General features: G+C 34.1%; 1 protein-coding gene and 2 pseudogenes across 1 annotated transcript; 2 read left to right on the forward strand and 1 right to left on the reverse strand.

Annotated features, from left to right (window-relative positions):
• The first annotated feature begins 738 nt into the window (after nucleotides 1-738).
• LOC113760190 (GATA transcription factor 26-like) lies at nucleotides 739-3,029 on the forward strand. Its single transcript, XM_027302758.1, has 3 exons — nucleotides 739-766; nucleotides 1,767-2,099; nucleotides 2,752-3,029. The coding sequence occupies exons 1-3, from the start codon at nucleotides 739-741 to the stop codon at nucleotides 3,027-3,029; spliced, it is 639 nt and encodes a 212-aa protein (XP_027158559.1).
• Nucleotides 3,030-6,221: 3,192 nt separating this feature from the next.
• On the forward strand, nucleotides 6,222-8,145 carry LOC113760191 (annotated as a pseudogene).
• A 417-nt stretch (nucleotides 8,146-8,562) lies between these two features.
• LOC113760192 lies at nucleotides 8,563-10,127 on the reverse strand (annotated as a pseudogene).
• Nucleotides 10,128-19,269: the final 9,142 nt, after the last annotated feature.

Genomic DNA, 19,269 nt, shown 5'->3' on the forward strand with positions numbered 1-19,269 from the left:
TTCATCATGCAAATAGCTCTTAATACATACAGTAGCATACATTTCTTCCTTAGCTTCAAAGCTCTCCAGTCCTTCTACATGAGCGACAAGTAAATGCTATTGGTACCATATTTCCAGTGAGAAGGATAAAAAATGCGTCTTACCCTTTCGTATGGTTTGTATGGGGCGGGATTTACCCAATATGCATTTTCGAATAGCGGCTGTCGATTCTCTTGTCAACACAAAAAATGTAGTAAATGCTTCTTGTTCTATTGGTATAACGACTTTAATTCTTTTCTTTTTCGATATGTGGAAAATATACGTTACATAAACAATTCAGTGCTTGTCTGTCACGAAGATGTATCTTGTGATCACTTTCATTTTCCTATTTTTCTTGAAATTCTTTTGGGCTTTTTGAAGAAAAAAGAAAAAAAAAACTACTCTCGTTCTTAGTTTGATTATTTGCATCTGGTACCATATTTTTAAAGAAATAATAATGGTTATTGTGATTTGTAATCATCAGTTCAACTCTCTTATTTATTTTTGACATTTGGACTATCCGTTACATAAAAACTGCAGTGCTTGCCTGTGAGGAAGATGCATCATGTGTATGTTTTGTCCATTTGCACAACCACAAAAATGAATATATAGTTGTTTTTCTTTTCTCAAGTTGTTGCTTCTTGGAAAATTTACTCCTGCAATTAATTTGATTGCCTGCACCCAAAATTTTGCCAAGAAAGCAATTTAAGTAAAACCATAATGAGTGAAAATGCAATCAATGGTATTGGTATGTATAGATTTTGTTTGCTATTATATTCTCTGTTCAAGCATTTCCTATATCCTTCTTTAGGTGTCAAAAGCAAGTCCATTCCTTTATTTTAATTTTTAAAACTTGTATAGCATCTGTTTCTTGGAGTTTTAGGTGGAGATTATCCTCTTTTCTCAAGTTGATAAAAATTTATGCTTTCTTCTGGCAAGGTTTCATGGTTAGAGAAGGACCATGCTGTCATTGTGGTGTGGAGCGTGAGTGTTCTTCATCTTATTTAAACCTTCCTAATGTGCTTGTTGTTTTTTTTTATCTTTTGATGAATTCTCTGTAGAAGAATTCTCTTATAGAAGAATTGTACACAAACTTTTCTTAATCACGAGATTAACAATGAAAAACTAAGAAAATCAATAAATTAATTTGTTTGAATGACTTGATATTTAACAAAAAGGTTAATAGACTTCACAACCTTTTCCTTCTGTTTTACAACAATAATTAAGAAGTCAAAGTCTTACTTTATGAAAAACTTTACACTTCAAGCACAGAATCTGCCATTATAAATGGCATATGTAGCAATAGAATATTGTTATTTCTTAGAAATTACATTGATTACTCCATCGTATTAGTATTTGGAAAGAAATGAATTGATTGCTTTAGAATTCAGTTGCATGTACCACAAAAACTTACAGGTAACAATGCAAAAATACTAGTCTTGCATTAGAAAAAGGCAAGAAAACTGAGATGCAGATATTAAAGATGTTTAATGACTTGTATGAATTAATTTATTACCTTTGAGGTAAGCATCCTTAGGAGTAGCATATTCTAACACAGTTTATAATGTATTTGTTAGAAAAATCTTGGGAGCTGATATCCTAAAAAAATTTTCAGTTAATTTCTGTGAGACTTTTTCTCTCAGACAACTTAGGTTTGAGAAGAATTATTTGTTTTAGTAGATACTGAAGTTGTTATTTTCTCTTTTAAGCATCATCGTCTTAACAAGAAAAATAACAAATTATTGCAGAGACCCCTCTTTGGAGAAGTGGACCACCAGAGAAGCCCGTTTTATGCAATGCTTGTGGATCAAGGTGGAGAACAAGGGGAACACTTGAAGATTATATTCCAAAACATGCAATTAAAGACCCTGAGAACGATCATTCAGGTAAATTGCCCTCAAAGCTAAACCAAATTAGCTCTTCCTCATGTCATAGCCATGAACAACCTCCAATTCTTGAGTCAAATATTGCTGGACAAGAACTACTTTTACCTGTTCTTGGAGATGGTACGGGCAATGGAGAAAGTACACCTATTGGAGCAACATTATCTGACAACTTTACTCGAGTGCAAACTATAGAAGGTAAAGTTCTTTTGAATTGTAACACACGGTCTTCTTGAATTTTGGTGGTATCATTTGCATGCTACAAAATTAACAATGTATTTTGACTCTGAATGTGGTAATTTTGCAATTGCTTTTTAGCAAGCCTGTCCAGTATAGTTGTCATTTGGCACGGATTAATGCACCTAATGAGGAATAATGAGATCCAAGTTAGTTAAAAAGCGAAACTGTTTTACTGAAATACATAAAATTTTTTGCTCATATTTGTCAGTAATTCGTGAGGTTTATTTTTCTTTTCTCGTTTGACATATCAAAAGTTTTCATCTGGTAATAAGTGAGTCAAGTGTTGAAATGTTTTTTTTTTTTTTTGGACAAACACAAACTTGAGGTAAGAATACACAAAAAACTAAGAAACTATTCATTGCAATTTTGGATGGAGAAATTTTACGTTTTCAAATACCTCTTTGATAGACAAGTCATCGGCAGCATCATAGCTTAAAGGGTTTCTTAAGAGGCCATGAAGTTTTTCAGGTTCCAAAAATATCAGATAATCTAATCCTCATCTCATATCAGTTTTCATCACACATGATCAAATTTCATGGAAGTAATTATGGTAATATATAAATCCATAACTACAATGGTCTAGTCTTTCTGCAATTTTCCCATTTTGCAGAAGCAGTCGAATTCCCGCTCTGGGATGGCAACAACGTGTTTAAGAGGAAGAGATCAATCCTTGACCAGCATATCATGTCTCCTACTGAAATGCTTCACCAGCAACTTTACTATGCTTTGCAAGATTCACAGGCTGCTGCTGGAGACTACTGCAATGGTGAAGAAGTACTGATTTTCGAGCGCATTAACCATTACATACCAGAAAATGAGATAGGTCTTGGATGCATATCGCTCAAGCCACCTGCTTCTCCTACCAAGAATTTCAAACCGCAGTCTTAAATTAATTCCTGATTGTTCACCTGGTTGTGCTGCCAACTGCCAAATCCATAATTTAACTTTATAAGTTCTGCCAAGAATTGTACAATTATAGTGCATATGCCTTGCAACTATGTTTTTGGTTGGTGAACCATGCTGAAGACCAAAACCATATGTTTGTGCTTGGCAGATTTGGGATTATGAAAGACTAGCTAGTATTATTGTGTCAAGTACTTTTATTCATGTTGGATTGAATTCTATGTTTTTGTCTTGGTTTTCTCTCAATACCTGGATTTATTGTATAACTTTCTGGTCTTAGATATGAAAATCATGCTCTGATCAAGAGATGATTGGTCAACCTACAATTAAGAACGCTTGAGACTATATGATTAGTAGATGAACTATTGTATCAATGCAGATCAAAGAACTCATTTCAGAGTTCTTATTTAGTACTTGTCAATTATTATAGTTGCTAGGATTTTCTAGTTAAATAGAAATTTAAGCAATAACGCCTAAATTCAAATACGAAGCCATCAATGAAAGGACTAGAATTTTGCAAGTAACAAACAAAAGAGATAATGTAGTTTAACACTTATAATTAATGAATTCAAATCTTAAGGTATTCAAACTGTTTGATAACCAAAAATTGAACATCTAAATTAATTAAGTGGTGCTGAATTTTCTAGGCAAAACTTGCTCCCAAAATTAAGTGATAAGCTATTCACTTATCACTGAATGTGATATGCACTCAAATGTATTAGATTTAATACTTGATAATTCAATAATTTAATGGATTCAGATTTCAAATTTCAGTTTTCACACTTCAATCTTATCAAATGCGTCCTTAGTCTTCTAAAGTTTGGTCCTAGTGTTACAATCATAACACTTTGCCAATACTAGTAAACCACATCAGTTCCAAAGTTTCAATCTTGCCCTTACGTCCATTATTTACCATATTTCCCTTTTCAGAAGCTTTCTCCTATCACAAATTTTAGAGAGGTAAACAAATTTTTTTTGGGGAAATCAAGGAGTCCTAAAATAAACAGCTTCTGTTCACAAAAATCAGTAAATTAGACACCTTGCTACTGTTGAAGGTACCCTACCTCAAGTTATGAATATCAATAAAATAAGTTGAGATTGAAATATGGTTAAATATTTTATCTTCCATATGCATGTCGTGGATATTTGAAGATATCTAGAGAATTTATATTTTTTGTTATTAAAATTACATGGTATTCTTTTCCAGCAATTATTTTACGATTTCTTGGACATGAAATGATACAGTTTTCTATAGTTTCCAAAGACATGCCGGTTTTTAAAATGACCGAGAAAATATTTTTCTGCCAAAAAAAAACCGATCTCTTTTCCTGGTATTATTTCTACTGACTAGAGTCGTACTTTTACTAAATCATTAGTGTTAATGGTCAGTTAAGGGGGAAAGGTATAACAAAAATAATTTTAAGAGAGAAATTTCGAATGGCACAAACCTTAAGGGGGTTTAATGAATTTAACCTAAAACAAAAGGCACGACTCTACATTTTGATCCTCTTCGTTAGCTTCCTTTGCCTTGAAAAGCTGGTGGTATGATCAACAATAGCATTGTGTTTAAATTAAGTGTTAAACTGACATTAAGATAATATACAAAGACTAATAAGAAACAAAAAAAAAAAAAAACTGATTGCCAAGCTCTAACCAAGCTTGTCTATTTACTTAGTATACTTAATTTACTACTAATCGTTTTTGGATTGCGTAGCAGTATTGTTTTCCAGTTGGCTTAAATTAAGTGAAGTGGACCTTTTCAAAGTTTTGGGTAGAATTTCTCATTTCCATACTTGGAACTTAAACCTGAAATAGGTTTGAATCACAAGAAGTCCCCCTAAGGTTTGGTGTGTTTTGCAGTTTATTGCCTAACGTTTTATTTTTCTCGCTTTATCCCCTCTGTTAGTTCACCTTAGCAAATGGACCATCAAAACATTTTAGTTGACAAAAATATCCACATTTTAATCGTTAAAATTTCTGACAAAAATGGTACTCTTCATATCCTATAAAGAATTGACCCTCAAAAGTTTTTGAGTATGTTTTGACCATTCATCACATCAAAAGCAAAAAAATCTCTCATTCATCCACAAAATTTGCAACTAAAATAGAAAGAAAAAAATGCCCAAGTTTCTTCGAATTCATTTCCTTGCTTTTCCTCTAAATGTTGTTCATCACACCATATAGAGGAGCTAATCTAAGAAACCTGTGGATGTGGTAAAATAGCACCTTTGAAAAGATCTTGGACACGAAAAAATTCTGAAAGAAGATTTATTGGATATTCAAATTATAAGGTTTGATTTTTACGATAGACTAATTTTTTGTTTGTACTTTTTAGAAAAATAATTTAAATTGCGCAATTCTTTTTTCTTAATCTAGAATCATCATGCATGTGATTGCTTCAAATGGATAGATCAGAACTTTAATTTGTGCAAAAAAAAGATAACTATGTGCTATATTCGATCCGAACATATGGGCATTTATGTTTGTTTATTATTTTTGCAGGAATAGCATTATTTTTTTGATATCAACTGTCAGCACTGTTACTAAATAGTCAAAGGGATTAAGTGAAAAAAAAAAAGGATGGGGAGGTAAACTACAAAATACACCAAACCATAGGAGACTTCTCGTGAGTTGTGATTAATCCCCTGAGATTATAAGCACTATTTAGGAGTAAGCCATGGTTGACTTCTTTGTTACCAGTGGCCATTGTAGATTGACCAAAGCTATGTCTGAATGACTAAGTCAACTGATCCTTTCTAAAGATAGATTAGTTCAACATCTTCAGTCCAAGTCCGGACCCGATGATATACTGATATATGGAGTAATCAATTTCCTGCAGTAAAATATTGAAAACTACAAAATTTTCTTCAACAAGAACATTATCTCCATCATCGGTCAAAACTTTATTTCAGTGGAACTCTTAGACAACCAAAGTGCGTGTAATGACCTTGCCCTATAGAATACGTTACTACTACTGTGTAAGTTTGCTAGCCAAGTCTGTCCATGCAAAAACCAGCATAAAAGAAACCTAGTCAAATGATCATCTAGAAGGGAAAACAGAATATTTGTATCAGCCACGTAATTGGAGGTGACATTTTTCAACAAGAATCAGAGAAACGCTAAGAGGTCCAGTGTTTAAAAAGGAGGAAAATATCTTTTCGCTCAGAAAAGGAGGAAATGGAGTTAAAGCCTATCCTTTTATTAATGATTCTCCATGGATTGGTGCAGGGAATTTTGTGTTCCAGTCGTTCCAGTTTGCCTAGTAGTGACAAATTTTCGCAAAGAAAACTGGAAAATGATTCTTTTTGTCCTTTGGACTTTGAAGAGTTCGGGAAAATTGTGGCCAGAAATCCTGTTGCTCTGCAATTTACTGATGTTCCCAATGAGTGTCATTCCCTTCTTGAAGCTGTTCGCATGATTCGATCAGAGTATCTCCGTAAAACAGGATACTTTACCTTTCCTGTTAATGCGTCCGAGCCTTGTTGGGATGAGTATCAGTCTCTTGTCAACGAATACATAGAATCATTCAGACTCCATGGATTTCGAATGTTTGCATGAATATATCAACACAATCACAGTTTGAGGCCTTGGTTCCTGAAGCCCAGTTGCAGGGGCTAATTAAATCATGTAATCAATCCTTGAATGATGATTCTTCTTGTGTCCCGTCTTGCTGCTGTGTCAAGCATTCGGTCGGCTTATTTTCGTGGCAATGAAATCAGCAATGTATCAGATTGCTCCGGTTTTCCAACCATGTATGCTGCTGCTTTTGCTAATCAGTTTGGACCAACTGATTTAGACACCATCAAGTGTTTGTTTTCGTTCGATTACTCATCATTAATTCCAAGTAGAGCTGATCACCATAAAGTCCTGAATTTCGTGGTACAGGTAGTGCTAATCGGTTCTGTCGTTGGATTGCTGTTGGTCATTCCAATTATTTGGCTTCTATGCAGACAGCAGAGAAAATATTGGATTCAGAAAGATCACACGAGAAGAGAGATTAAAGATGATAAAGCTTCTGCTTTCAAGTTACACAGCGGAAGCATTACTTTCGTCAGGTTCAACATTGAGGAATTGAAACAAGCTACAAGGAATTTTTCCAGGGAGAATCTAGTTGGAACAGGTGGATATGGGAATGTCTACAAAGGAATTTTAGCAGACGGCTCTGAAGTAGCATTGAAAAGGTTCAAGAATTGTTCAGTTGCAGGGGATGCAAACTTCGGACACGAAGTAGAGGTAATTGCTAGTGTTAGGCATGTAAATCTTGTAGCTTTGAGAGGCTACTGTACAGCGACATCACCTCCATTAGGTCACCAGAGAATAATCGTGTGTGATTTTATCCAAAATGGAAGTCTACATGATCATCTCTTCAGCCCAAGAGCCAAAGTGCTTGGCTGGCCTATTCGCAAAAAGATTGCCTTAGGGATTGCATGTGGATTGGCTTATTTACATAACGACTTACAACCTGCAATCATCCACAGAGACATCAAAGCAAGCAACATACTACTCGATGAGTCTTTTGAGCCAAAACTGGCTGATTTTGGCCTGGCAAAGTTTACCCCAGATGGATTCTCACATTTTAGTACAAGGGTTGCTGGTACAGTAGGCTATGTATCTCCTGAATATGCTTTATATGGCCAAGTAACAGAGAAAAGTGATGTTTACAGCCTTGGGGTTGTACTTCTCGAGCTGTTGAGTGGCAAGAAAGCAGTTATTTCAATTGACGCAGATCATCAGACTATGCTTTTGGCAGATTGGGCTTGGTCACTTGTGAGGGAAGGTCGAGCTCTGGAAATTATTGATGAAAAATTGACAGAGAAAAGTGACCTCAGAAGTAATGGAGAAACATGGTCTGGCTGCTATTCTTTCTGTTCATCCTCTCCAACATGCCAGGCCAACCATGAATCAAATTGTGAACATGTTGGAAACTGACATCGGGACTGTTATATCAAATACAGATCATTCATTCCCCACTACTGCAGAAATTGACGAAATTGAGAGCTTAGTCTCCACTGGACGAAGTGCTATGCTAAACTTTGCTGATCAACGTCCATCTGAAATCCATAACTCGACTTTTGGAGTCGGGAGGATTGAAGAAGTCTAACTAACTTGTGCAATATGTGCACACAATGTACATAAAGATCTTTTAACAGATCTATTCATTTTTTCATGTCTGATATCATTACATACTACAATTGATTGAATTTCCTTTGAGTGAGTGACGCTCTGAAATTTGTTTGATAGTGTCACACTTCAGAGTTCACACACAATAATTGTTCAGTTTTCTTTTGACATGTTTACGTTGGACTGTCCAATTGCATAGAAGTTTGTAGTTATAGTTAAATAATTCTTGTCATACATTATTGATGATCAAAAGCAAGTTTACCCAGCAGTTAATCCCTCTGCTACAGCCTAAATTAAACATGGAGACGTCTACCAGGCTCCAATTCACAGTAGATCTAATTTACAGTAGAATCTAACTGAAATTACGATACACAATTATCAAGAAACTATATTGGAATCATACTATGGCATTGTTGACCAATTTATCCAACTGATGAATCAGATCAAGCTTTTGGATCCAATGGAGAAGCAGCCTCTTCTTATAATCCTGAGAGGTGAGGTTTATCACCAAATTATGCAAGGATCCTTCAGAAGCCAGTGAAGCTTCAAACTGCTCCAAAACTTCCACAATCTGCCAAAATTCGGGCCTCTTCTCAGGCTTGGAGGACCAGCACAGCACTATTAGATCTCTCATTGCAGGAGAACAATGCTGAGGTACTGTAGGTTGCAGATCTTTGTTTAGCACGCCAAAAACAACTGTTTCTGGAGCCATGCCTTTGAATGGAATTGTTCCAGAAATCATCTGGCATAACATTAGTCCAAAACTATACACATCAATCTTCCTGTTGCAGGAATTCTTCTGCTTGATCATTTCAGGGGCCATCCACCGGAGAGTTACCAGTGCGATCAGCAAGAAGATGGCAGTGAGCTTCCTCACAAGCAGCACCAAAATCAGCAATTTTCAGGTGGAAATCTTCATTGATTAGTACATTATCCGGCTTGTTGAGGGCCCCGTGGACAACGCCTTACGTGTGAATACATGCCATCGTACGACCAATATCCAAGGCCATTCAGATTACTGTTGGTAATGCAGCGGAGTTATGCTGGTGCTCGATCTTGTTCAAGTACGATCTCAAGGACCCCCCCCCCCCTTCTGATAGATATTCAGTGATGATCCCGAAAACAGGTGGCTGTCTTCAAACTCTTTCTATCTGCAAGACGTTCGGGTGGTGAAGCCGAGACAAGAGAACGGATGATGGTTTTTTCTGGGTCAAATGAGAATTAGTGAAGAATGGATGACATAGCAATTATATTTTTGGAGAAGTTTCATCACTTTCACTGTATTTCTTTGAGAGATTTGAGGAAAATTATGAATGAAAATTACATGTCACACCGTAAATTATGTATTTCTTTTCAAAGTTTAAATTAATTTTTCAACTAAAACATTTTTTTTTCTTCTTTATCTTTTTGGTTTTCTGAACACCGGTTTTGTCCATTTCATTGTTTTAGCATCAACCTCCTCATAGCAACTCCAGGCCCCGGTGCACAGCAAATGCGATGCTAATTGAAAAAAAATAATATTCAAGCGATTTTCTAATTTATGAATATCAGACTTATGCCAGTTACTATGACAAACGAAAATTTTGAAACTTCTTAGTTTTTTTTCAATTAGATCAAGGATTGTAGTATTGGAAAATTTGTTGTTGGCTTTACTTGAACTAATGTTAGCTTAGAGTTCGAAAAATGCATAGATATTGCATCAAATATGCACGCCCTTCCATTCTTTCTATTCATACTTTTTTTTTTTTTTTTAGATTTTAATCACATTTAAGCATGAATTTTGGTGAAACTTATCGAGTACAACACACCAAATCAAAAAGTTTTTTTTTTTTTTTGTTTGGAGAACAAAAGTTTAGATGTATAAGATAGGAGGGTCCTCAATTAAAGGCCTTCCGGGGTGGGAGAGTCGCGAACAACAGCTGCATGCCCTGCAACGTCCTCCGCTGCCTGCTGCCAAGTCATGAAAATATTCGAGTTTGGGTTAATGCCAGCCACCCTTTGTGGGTCCAATAATAAGAGTAAATACTGCAGCATAGAACGATGAAGGTTTATCGGATGCATCGACTTTTGTACAACTTCTTTGAAAGTGATTAATTTCGCTTTAAAATCAATTTAAAGCTATTAGAAATAAACGGATATTTCCTAGGGCAGTATTATATTGAGCAATGTGAGTTGAGCATGGCACTATTATATTCATAATATTTGTCTTTTAAAACTATTTCGTGATCATTAATACAACTACCATGTCTTGTATAATAGTGTTTATTGTCTATTATTATTTGATTTATTATAGCATAATTAACAACATATAATATTTTTTAAAGAGATAATTGCATAAACCTCCCCTGAGATTTGTTATAATATCACTCACTCCCCTAAAGTTTTTAAAATCTCCCTTACCTCCCTTATCAACTTGACAAGACTAAATATTCCTATCAAAGGTCACAAATTGATAAAATTACCCTTGCTCTTAATAGCTATTTAACCAAAAAGCCAAAGCAAAATAAAATTGTAAAACCAAAAAATGTAAATTAAAAAAACAAATTATTAGATAATAATGGTTCATATTTCTTTAAATTGGGGTCATGATGGGATAGTAAAATATGTGAATAAATTAAATCTAATCAAAATCAACCACTTAGGAAGATCTTGGTGAGTAATTAACACTTTAGAAAATTTCGTGCATAGTTACAATTAAGGAAGTCAAGATTTTTTTTGAAAAAATATGTTTTAATTCATTGTGTAGTTTAAGTTGTACTGAAAACTAAAATAATCGCTTCATATATGTGAATTTTTCAAGGTGTAAATTTTGCTTTTGTTCTGATACAACTAAAATAAATAGCTTACATCGAGAAATTTACACCTTATAAAAATTTAACTTTATTTTAATTTTTTATTGTTAGTATAAATTTCATAAGTAGGATAACATAAAGGTAGTATTGGAACAAAAGTTTTTATCTTTCTTGTATTTCCTCCAAAAGGGTTAAAATATTACAAGAAATATCAATTCAAGAGAGATAAGTGACATTTTAAAAATTTCAGGAGTTCACTAATATTATGAGAAACTTGGAGAGAGGTATCTGAAATTATCCCTTTTTTTAAAAGGAGGAACATTTGCAAATTAAAAGGGTAAAAACAAATTTTCTAAAAATAACCTTGCCTAAAATTACCCAACCTACCAATAGGTGGCTCTAGGAATGGCAACAAGGGTAGGTGCCCATGAGCGCCTGCCTTGTGGGGAGATGAACGGGGTGGGTGTTGGGGCGGGGTAGGAGGGATTTGTCTTCCCTTCCTTCAAATGGTGCGGAGGACAGGGCAAAACACCCCCATCCCACCTTCTGCCTAAATTTTAACATAGTATAGTATCTATGTACGTTTATATATATATAATATGAAATAAATGCTATGTTATTATTATATAAATATATTTGTACGAATTAAGTAACATATTATGTTGTTATGATAAAATGATATAATATTTTGCTGAAACTTCAAAAGAATGATTAATAAATATATACACATATATATATACATATACAAAAAATTAAATCAAATAAAAAATAATAATGATAGTGGGATGAGACTGGTAAACCTATAGGGGCAGCAGTGGGGCGGGGGTGGGGAACGGGGCAGGGATGGGGGGAACTTTTGTAGCCATCCCTAGGTGGCTCCATGCCTGTCTCAATATTTGAACATTGAAAATCTTCAAGACTTAAAATAGTATTTATTTGTGGTATTCGTTATCATCATAAAATAATTTTCTTACCAAACAAACTTAAAATAGTTTAGACATGCCATAATTCCTTGTCTTTTGTTCATGAACTAGAGGAGATGGAATGACTAATTCTTGGAATATCAATTAGCTCAGGGTTAGGTCATCATCGGACTCATAATTCTTGTTACCTAGTGTTGTTAATTCAGGTTTGGATGGGATTTATTAGAAAATAGGGAAAAATGTAATTTTGGTCACAATGTTCGGATTGTATATAAAACCAGTTTCTAATATTTCAATTAAAATAAATGTGATCCTAAAGTTTCTAATTTGATACAGAACATAATAACTAAAGATCAAAATTAAATTAGTGTTAGTTAAAAGTTTTGATTTTATATTGTTTGGTAAAAAAAGATTTGGGTGGATTCGGCTCTAATCGTCACAATGAGTTAGGGCATGCCCCCAAAACCACAGGTCACTTGCAGGGGTTCTTACATATTACCTACTAACACAGTTTTCAGATCAGTACCGGGATTCAAATATATGACCTTTTATTCTCACATTAGCAGCGAGATTCAAATATACGACCTTTTCTGAGAAAATGGCTCGTCCTTACTAATTGAGTTAATCTGTGTTGGTTGATTTTGCATTTCTGGTCCCTAACATTTAAAGTTGATATTAATGCAGTCTCTTCAATTTCAAATAGACGACAATCTTTTTTAAATAACACAAAATATGAATTGATTTGAACATATAGCGTATATATATATATGTTCATAAATCCTGATAAAAAATCCTCAAAATGACGTCATATGAGGATCAATAATCAATTAACCTAAAAAGCATCTTTTTGTTAAATTAATTACAACTAGATAACAATATACAACTAATGAATAAGATAAAACTTAGTGGAAGAAAAGGATAATTCCAACCAATTCTAATGCATAACTTTATTCTAAATATTTCTATACAAATTTTTACATGACTTATGGACCTAAGGTTCCGTTTGATAAAACTGAATTTGAATTCTGAAATAAGAATACTGAAACAATTAATTTACTAAATTTTAAGCACTGAAAAGATATATATGAATGTCTGAATTTTTATACTAAACCTAGTTATACTGTTTGATAAATATTTTATAACTGAATACTTAATAAATTGAAGTTGACAATTTTGCCCTTATATTTTTTCATTCAAAAAAGAAATAGAACCTATGATTTAATTAGCGTAAAATTGTTAAGTATGAAAATGACAATATTTATTTTTAAATCAAATTAATATAAAAAGTGAAATATATTTTATGAGGAGTATGGAGAAGAAGTGAAGGTCATTGAAAGGGAGAAAAGATAAACCGAAAACCGTTAGATAGAAAATATCAGATTGTTTAATTATATAAGAATTTTGAATATAATTAACAAACAAGGGTAGATTTGGTAGACAAGATAAGATAGTTGTAGTAATTCTATTGATTCTTATCAGAATTAAGCATTCAGTTAGGATTTTTGTACTGAAAAAAATACGCACAGGTTCAGCACTACTTAAGAAGTTCAATTTTTATTTATCAAACACTCAAAACATCTGAATGTTTGAAAAATTTTAGATTCAGTACTTTTTTATGTTATCAAACAGACCCAAGTGTTAAATGGCTGTAATTATGAATAGTGATCGTAAAAGCTAGTGAAGATAAATACTAACATGAAGTATTTTTAGAAATATTTCAAAATAACTCACCTTTTTTTTGTTTTCTTGTTTTCCCCCTTCTTATTAAAATCTAACCTTCCAATAGTAAAGTTTCAAAGTACTTATTATAATATTCGTGTACATTGATAGTGATATTAAATAATTTGAAAGTACTTAATTTTAATGTTTGTGTGCACTGATAATGGTATTAAATAATACAAACAATTCTCCAAACCACCTACTTCATTTCAAACTTAACTAGTGCTCTAATGGATTTTTTTAAATAAAAACGAAAGATGATTAATTTGATTAACATATAACATATAGTCGAGGGTTGGATTGGATAATACAGGAAAAAAGAATATGAGTGAGAGATCTCGGGTTCAAGACCTCTCATTTACACTAACACAAAAAAAAATAATAAAGAAAGAATTAAAGACATAATATATATAGTCATTAGACCAAAATTGTACATGTTTACGCCGAATATTAGACCCATTACATAACGGGCATAGCTAGAACTGGAGAGGCTCCATTTGTGGCACAGTTCAACCAAGATGGATTCTCACATTTTAGTACAAGAGTAGCTGGTACATTAAGCTATGTATCTCTAGAATACGCTTCATATGGCCAATTAACAGAGAAAAGTCACGTTTACACTGTTGGGTCTGTTCTTCTTCAGCTCTTGAGTGGCAAGGAAGCAGTTATTTCGATTAACAAAGATCATCAGGCTTTGCTTTTGACAGATTGGCATAGTCAGTTGTGAGGGAAGGTCGAGCTCTGGGAATTAATGATGAAAAGTTGCTTGATATAGACCCCCCAGAAGTAATGGAGAAACATGTTCTGGCAGCGATTCTTTTTGTTCATCCTCTCTTACATGCCACTATGCCAGGCCAACCATGAATCAAATTGTGAACATGTTGGAAACTGACGGGAGGACAGTTATTTCAAATACAGATGATTCGTTCCCCACTACTGCTGCACAAATTTATGACTTTGAGAGCTTAGTCTTATTCACAGGAGGAAGCACTATTTTCAGCTTTGCTGATCAACATCCATCTAGAATCCAGAACTCAACTTTCGTAGTCAGTAATACCGAAGAAGTCTAACTAACATGTGCAATATGTGAATACACGTTAAGATCTTTTGAGAAATCCACTCACCTTTTCATGTCTGATATAAATACATACTACAATTGATTGAATTTGCTTTGAGTCAAGGAGGTTCTGCAATTTGTTTGATAACGTAACACTTCAGAGTTTAGAAAAACTAATTGATAAATTTTCTTTTGAAATATCTACGTTGGACATACACACTTGCAAAAAATGACCAATTAGTAGGATAATTGTTTGATTACCGAATTGCAGAGAAATTTGTAGTTACAGTTGAAAAAGTCCTGTCGTATATTATTGATGATAAAAGCAAGGTTACATAACAATTCATCTCACTGCCTGCGGCCTAAAACATAGAGACAGCAAGCTACAATTTAAAAAAGAATCTAATTTACAATAGAATCTAACTGAATTTACAATATGCAATTATCAAGAAACCATTATCGGCCTCCTATTATAGGCAGTGTTGATCAATTTATCCGAGTGATGAATGGGATCAAGCTTTTGGATCCAATGGAGAAGCAGCCTCTTCTTACCATGCTGAGAAGTGAGATTTAGCACCAAATTATTCAAGGATCCTTCAGAAGCCAGTGAAGTCTCAAACTTCTCCAAAACTTTGACAATCTGCCAAAATTCTGGCCTCTTCCCAGGATTGGAGGACCAGCACTGCACAATTAGTTCTCTCATTGCAGGAGGACAACGCTGAGGTACTGTAGGTCGCAGATCTTTGTTTAGCACGCCAAAAACGACTGCTTCTGGAGCCATGCCTTCGAATGGAATTGTTCCAGCAATCATCTCGCATAACATTAGTCCAAAACTATACACATCAATCTTCCTGTTGTAGGATTTCTTCTGCTTCATCATCTCAGGGGCCATCCACCGAAGAGTTCCCGCGCGATCAGCGAGAAGATGGCAGTGAGCTTCCTCACAAGCATCACCAAAATCAGCAATTTTCAGATGGAAATCTTCGCTGATTAGTACGTTATCTGGCTTGAGATCCCTGTGAACAATGCCTTGCGAGTGAATGTACGCCATCCCACGAGCAATATCCAAGGCCATACTGACTAGTGTAGGCAAGGGAACAGATTTATGTTGGTGCTCAATCTTGTTCAGGTACGACCTCAAGGAACCCCCTGATAGATATTCAGTGATGATCCCAAAAACAGGTGGCTGTCTCCAAACCCCTACGAACTTCAAAACATTCGGGTGGTGGAGACGAAGCAAGAGAGCAGATTCTTGATTGAACTTCTTCTCTACTGTACCATGTAAATCCCTTTTTCCATCGCAATCAGGATCATCTGGAACTTTGCTTACTTTTACAGCAACAGACTCATCATTGTAATTGCCACGGTAAATTTTTCCATGCGTCCCTTCACCAAGTTTCGGCCCAAGAAGCAACTTGGAAAGGTCTACCTGCTCGTGCCAGCGATCATCATCCTCCACTGTTTCGGAAGATGCCATCTTTCTTGATCTAACGTGCCCAAAAAATTTGGTTAAAGCAGGAGAAGTCCTTTTGCTCTTGATGTTTTCTACCTCGATCTTCATTGATGACAAGTGCGTAAAGGTTGAATCTTTTGTCTCCACTGCGGCGAATTCTGTATTGGAATAGAATACCTCTTCAAGAAACCCTCTGATTTCTGTCGATATGAACGAATGCTGCAGTTGTAAAGGCAGGAATGAGTCTTAAGGTCACATTTATATATTTTGCTTTCTTCTCGTCTGATTAGGATTGGAATATAATTACAAGGCTAAATCTTGCATTAATTAAGGAAAGTTGTAAGTAGTAGGATATTTCAGATGCCTATCCATCGCAAGATTCTTTCGTCTTGCTAATCCAAAAACCATACAACAAACTCAGTTTTTGTAGGACTCCATCTTCCTCTTGTAGTTGAAGAAAGATTCTGTACAGTAATTCGATGGACTTTACGTTTGTTGGACCTCCAAATCATTTGGGAAACAGTTTTAGTGTACAACAAACCAGTTTTTCTAGGACTCCATCTTCCTCTTGTAGTTCAACAAAGATTCTGTATAGTAATTCGATAGAGTTTACGTTTTTTGGACCTCCAAATATAAAATTGATAATTAGGAAACAATTTTAGGTTCCATTTGATAAAACTGAATCTGAATTCTGAAGTCTGAATTCTGAATTCTGAATACTGAAATAATTAATTTGCTGAATTTTAAATACTGAAAAGAAATATATGAATGTCTGAATTTTAATGCTAAACTTATTTATCCTGTTTGATAAATATTTATAATTGAATGTTTAATAAGTTTAATTTGACAATTTAGCCCTTATATCTTTTCATTCAAAAAAGAAATAGAACCTATGATTTAATTAACTTAAAATTATTAGGTATGAAAATGACAATATTTATTTTTAAATTAAATTAATATAAAAGGTGAAATATATTATATGAAAAGTATGGAAAAGATGTGAAAGTCATTAAAAAGGAAGAAAAGAGAAACAGAAAACCGTTAGATAGAGAATATCAAATTGTTTGATTAGGTAAGAATTTTGAACATAATTAACAAATAAAGGTAGATTTGGTAGAAAATATAAAGTAGTTGAAATAATTCTATTGATTCTTATCAGAATTAAGCATTCAGTTAGGATTTTTGTACTGAAAAAAATACACACAAGTTCAACACTGCTTAATAAATTCAGCAGATGGATTTTCATTTATCAAACAGTCAAAACATCTGAATGTCTGAAAAGATTCAGTTTCAGCACTTTTATATGTTATCAAACAGACCCTTAGTGTACTTAAGGGTGGCAATGGGGCGAGGCCGCCGCCTCGTTGCCTATTAATTCCCCCTGCCCCCGCCCGTTCTCCCGCCCCCGGCTTCCTTCCCCCTGCCCCTGCCCCACCCCGCTTCCCCCGCATGGGCACCGTGGAGTTAAAAAAAATTTGTTATATACTTTTATTATAATGAAATTTTAACAAATAATCAAGTACTAAAATATCAACACATTACCAAGTTATTATTCATTGTAATTTCACAATTGAAACTTATAAAAATAATTAAACAAAAGTTATTTGAATACAATTCAATATGACAAAACAAATATAACTAAAATAATTAAGTTTTCACTTTTGATACAAATACAATCACTAAATTATTATTGTGTTTTTTTTAGAAAAAAAGGGTTATTGTGTTAAGTGTAGTTAGGAATTTAATATAAATATATTAATAAATTTAGTATAAATAATTAATAATTTTTATTAATACACATGTATAATTAGTAGTATAATTGATAACATCAATTATATTACATATACTAATATACATTAAATGATACATATAATTAGTAATATCACTATTATAAATTTATAACTAATTAAATTAAATATTATATATATAATTATGTACATATATATATATATATATGTTTATTTTTCTTAAACGGGTGGCGGGGCGGGGATGAGGCGGGGGAGTATACCTCCGCCCAGGGGGACCCCCCAGACCCATTAGCCCCCATGCGGTGTAAATGGATCGGGTCCGATGCTATTTACAACTGGGCCTCAAGTCGCCGGTTCGGTGCCGTTAGAGGATTAAGGGTCACCGACCCCACGAGTTCTATTTTAAAGCAGTTAAGGATAAAATAGTCCTTTTACTAATTTTTTTTACACTACAGTATTAGGGGTGTCAATTTTCGACACGACCTGAAAACACGACACGAACCTAACACGAAATTAATGGGTTTGGGTTGAGGTTTCGGGAATTCGGGTCAGAATCGAGTTGGACCCGATGAACCCGAAAAGAAAACAGGTCGATTTCGGGTCAACCCGTGGTGACCTGATATGACCCGATATGACCCGTTTACGAATTAAAAATAATTTAATAAACATAAAAATAATTTTATCTAACTAAACTAAGTTATTCTTTTTTTCAAAGGCATTAATTACTTAATCCTAAATGAATTTATTTAATTTGTGTGAAGTTGAAATTATTATATTTGGACAAATAATATATTATATTATTTTTTACTTTTATACTGTTTTAATTTATTTTATATTTTGTTTGGGATAAAACACTTTTACGGTGTTGAATTTATTTTAGATTTGGTTTGAAATTATTTATTTAAATTTTTATTACTTGATTATGTAATTAGTTTTGTGAGAAATTGATTTTATTAGAAATTACAGTGATAAATTAATAAATTAAAATTAAGTTTCGGGTCATTTCGGGTCGACCCGCCAACCTGAAATTTTCGGGTTCGGGTCAGCATACCTGACCCGTCACGGGTTAGCGGGTCGGGTTCGGGTCAACAGATTTTCTGACGGGTTGACCCGAACCCGACCCGCCAACCTGATTTGAACCCGAATTGCCACCCCTATTAACAGTATTATCAATTTACACTCTACCGAATTCTATTACACCGTGCCTCTACTTATTTGAATTGAAACTTGTGAGGCTCCTGATCTAATGATTAATTGCACTAACTAGTAAGAATCCATAACTTTGGCTCTAATACCACTTTGCCTTCTACTCTTCTCTTTGAATTAGAATTCAAAGACAACGGTTTCATAAAATGGTGTCAATACCTTTAAGTGATCAATGGTAATTTCCTCTATGCAATAGAGGAGTCAGG

Source organism: Coffea eugenioides, chromosome 2 (genome assembly GCF_003713205.1).
Source record: "Coffea eugenioides isolate CCC68of chromosome 2, Ceug_1.0, whole genome shotgun sequence".
Classification (NCBI taxonomy): domain Eukaryota; kingdom Viridiplantae; phylum Streptophyta; class Magnoliopsida; order Gentianales; family Rubiaceae; genus Coffea; species Coffea eugenioides.

Bases quoted from the DNA above. Each gene is read 5' to 3' on its own strand.
- LOC113760190 (XM_027302758.1), top strand. From the start codon at position 739: ATGAGTGAAAATGCAATCAATGGTATTG. The intron at 767-1,766 runs GTATGTATAGAT...AAATTATTGCAG, and splicing joins AAATGCAATCAATGGTATTG to AGACCCCTCTTTGGAGAAGT. The intron at 2,100-2,751 runs GTAAAGTTCTTT...CCCATTTTGCAG, and splicing joins TCGAGTGCAAACTATAGAAG to AAGCAGTCGAATTCCCGCTC.